At 40.8% G+C, this 3866-nt stretch overlaps 1 protein-coding gene across 1 annotated transcript; it reads left to right on the forward strand.

The window, feature by feature from the left end:
• The first annotated feature begins 2604 nt into the window (after nucleotides 1-2604).
• On the forward strand, nucleotides 2605-3624 carry OR11L1 (olfactory receptor family 11 subfamily L member 1). Its single transcript, XM_027096440.1, is given in 3 exon segments — nucleotides 2605-2941; nucleotides 2944-3532; nucleotides 3534-3624. Coding segments are annotated over 3 exon segments (1017 nt in total).
• Nucleotides 3625-3866: the final 242 nt, after the last annotated feature.

The raw sequence follows: 3866 nt of genomic DNA on the forward strand, positions 1-3866 counted from the left end.
GCCTTCAATAAACCTCTTGCGTTTTGCATCGGCTTCCGACTCTTGTTGTTTCCTGGGCGAGTCGAAACTCCTAGGAGACCGCGAAGGTCTAACACCCTTTCTAAAGGTTTAAGAAATTTCATACCATACAGTTCAGTATATATTTATACGACAAATCCTTTAATGTGTTCCTGGTAACAAATGCATAGATTTTGTTAAAATACCATTTTTACTCTCCCTGAATTTTTCATTGTCAAATGAAGATAAGATTCCTAGTGATCTTACCCAAGTACAAGAGGAGAAAACAGAACATAGCAAAAATAGAGGACTAAAATAAAAACAATGAATTAGCAGAACAGTGGATTTGTGACATATGAAGAAGCTGATTGGCCACATTGTTTTATTTACTTATCAGGAAGATTTCACAGTACATTTATATTCCCTGTGTAAGTTGGGTGTTGCACTGGGCTTTAAGCAGAGGAATGGCATGCTCTGTTCTAAAAGTTTCACTCTGGCTGCTTTACTGAGTATTTACTGAAGAAGGGCAGATGGATGTGTAGGGGCTGCAAGGAGACTATTGAACAATCCAGGTGAGAGGAGTTGGAACTTTTTTTTTCCCAGGGAGGATGCAATGTTGTTGTTAAATGGTGATCAGCTTCTGGATATATTTTCAGGTGGAGCCAGGCAGTTTGGGTAAGAAATCAGATACTGGGTGTGAGAGAAACAAGAATCAAATTCCAGGTTTCTGGCCTGAGCAAGTGGGAGGATGGAGGGACCCAATGAGATGGGAGGAGACTTGCTAAGGGGAGGCTGGTGGGTGAGGCAGGAATGCAGGATAGTTTGTGTTGTTTCAGATGCTGATTAAATGTGTCAGTATGCATTTCAAATAGGGCAGTTGTTTACATGAGTTTTATATTCAAGTTTGATTCACACTTTAGGGTGTTGAAAGCCAAGTGATGGCATTTAAAGTCAAAAGACTGCATGAAACCATGAAGGAAGTGAGGTAGATTGAGAGGTATTCAGCCCCGAGGTCATACATATGCAGGTTGGAGGATGTAGAGCTGCTAGAAGAAGAAATGGATAAAATGTGAAAAGACAAGCCTGCAGTTGAACTCAAAGAGCATGTAGTCATGCACGTTGATCAACAGGAGTAGATCCAGGAAGAGGCAGGAATCAACTGTGCAATGCTGACAACAAATCAGGATGATTAGGAATGAGGATGGATGATTGAAAGGCAATGGTCCAACAGAGTGATTTTGGCGTAGTGGAGAGGGAAAACGTAATTCAGTGGATTCAAGTGGGAATACAGGCAACTAGGAGACACAACACTTTCAAGAAGGGAAGGAGTAAAAATGAGCAGAAAAATGCAGGAGAACAGAATAACAATAAGACTTTTTTTTCTCTGTTCTGTCATTTTAAAAGGGAGAGAACCAGCCTGTTGACATGCTGAGGAAATGATCCAACAGAGAGGGGGCCATTATTTATTCAGGGGCATAGGAGGGTGTAGTACCTGAAATACCTTCAACTATGTGAGAGGGTATAACACCAGAAGCATATGTGGAGGGATTTCCCTTAACCTGGACAAATAGATGCACAGGAACTAATGGTAGGTAGTTGGGGATATTAGTAGCCTGAGGGTCTGGATATTCCCATTGGAGGATTTCAGTTTTGTTTTTCTGGATTTGTTGTTGTTGTTTAATAGTACAATAGGTATATTGCTGAGGGTATAGATACACAGCAAGGAAGTGCTGGAAGTTTGAAATGAGAAGAACATCATGAAATAATCATTGAGAAGAATGGAAAGTGATTAGATGAAGGAAAGGTAGAATGGTTGCTCCAAGCAATAAGGACACACTGGAATTTACTGGTTGTGAATTTTAAAATGGCTACATTGTTGTCTGTCACCTCCTTTACTGGATGGAAGTTCATGTACGGCAGATGGATGTTGACTAACCAGAACTGGGTTTGACAATGAATTAAATGAAAGCAAAGGAAAGATTTATTGTTGAATGTATACAGGAAGGAGTGATTACAATGGCTGAGCATGGTATCTGGGCAAGAAAGTACAACGATGGAGGTACAGGTTATCTCAGCACAGGGCTTCACACACACGCACATGCAAACACATGCATGTGAAGAGCAGGTTATCCTTAAATATTGTTTGAGGGGAGAATGAATAAACTTTCCCAAGATATTTTAGGATTTATGCTGCATCTGACTTCTTTTTCAAAGAAGCCAATTATGAGAAAAGGAAGGTATTTGCTTCCTTATGTGCTTGACTTTTTTTTAAACTTTGTTGTTATTGTTGGTTTCTAAGTTTGCTTTCAATCAGAGTCCTTTTTGGCCTCTATCTTTCGACCTGAGACCACTTGTAGAGGTCAGAGAATCCAACAAATGGAATTGGCTGAAGTTCTTTCCAAAACCTAATATCCATATTCAGCTTCTGATATCAAAATGTATTTTTTAAAAGCAAATTGAAATTATACATTTGCTCCTCTAAAATGCAGTACATAAAGATCTGAACTAATTTTAAAAAATTAGTCTCTGAAGTTCCAAACATCATTAGTTATATTTTTATGCCTTATGTACAGTGATTTTCCAGAATGTTTTTCTCCTCTACAGGCAATGGAGTCCCAAAATGTGTCCATTGTTACTGAGTTTCAGCTGCTAGGATTCCAGAATGTTCTTGAATGGTGGACGTTGCTCTTTGCCATTTTCTTGTTCATCTACTTCCTCACAGTCACAGGGAATATTGTCATTATTATAGTGGTGAGCCAGGACCAGCAACTGCACTGACCTATGTACACATTCCTCAAACACCTCTCCTTTCTGGAGATCTGGTATACATCCACAATTGTGCCCCTTCTCCTAGCCAACCTGCTCTCCCAGGGCCAAGCCATCTCCTTCCCTGACTGTATAGCACAGCTCTACTTCTTTGCATTCTTCGGGGCTACCAAGTGTTTCTTCTGGCCATGATGGCCTATGGCTGGTATCTGGCCATCTGTAGCCCACTGCACTACTCTTTCCTGATGAGTCCTGAGGTCTGCACCAAGTTGGTGGCAATCTCCTGGTTGACAGGGATCAGCACAGGATTCCTGCCCTCCTTGATGATTTCCAAGTTAGATTTTTGTGGGCCCAACCAGATCAATCGTTTCTTCTGTGACCTCCCTCCCCTCATGCAGCCCTCATGTTCCAATGTTTATATCACTGAGATGGTCATCTTTACCCTGTCAACTGCTGTGCTGTGCATTTGCTTTTTTCTTACACTTGTGTCCTATGTTTTTATTGTGTCCTCCATATTGAGAATTCCTTCAGCCTCTGGCCGAGTGAAGACCTTTGCCACATGTGGCTCCCATTTGGCTGTTGTCACTATCTACTGTAGAACCACGGTCTCCATGTATATTTGCCCCAATCCCCACCTGTCACCAGAAATCAACAAGATTATTTCTGTCTTCTATACTGTGGTCACCCCACTGCTGAACCCTGTTATCTACAGCTTGAGAAACAAAGACTTCAAAGACACTGTTAGAAAAGTCGTGAAAGGACTTGTGGCATCTATGGAGTAAGAGCGAAGGCAGGTTTCTTTATTGGATAAAGAAAATCAACACACAGAATACAGAGTGGATTAAGTTCAGGGATAAGTGAGGGGCAGGTTCAGAGCCTTCAAACCTAAATGCCATCACTGGCATTACTTTAAATTCCACAAGCCATAATAAAACAGCTTCTTTATGGACCCTTGCCAACAACTGCTCAGAAGATAAATTGCCTCTATCAAAAAGTTTTGGAGACAACTTTGTCCTGGACACTTTCATCTTCTGATGGGAATCTGACTTTATAATTCCAGGGCATGATGTTTACATACACAATATTTTCAGATTCTATGAAAG

Source organism: Aethalodelphis obliquidens, unplaced genomic scaffold, assembly GCF_003676395.1.
Source record: "Aethalodelphis obliquidens isolate GAN/ISIS:26980383/991018 unplaced genomic scaffold, ASM367639v1 scaffold102, whole genome shotgun sequence".
Taxonomy (NCBI): Eukaryota; Metazoa; Chordata; class Mammalia; order Artiodactyla; family Delphinidae; genus Aethalodelphis; species Aethalodelphis obliquidens.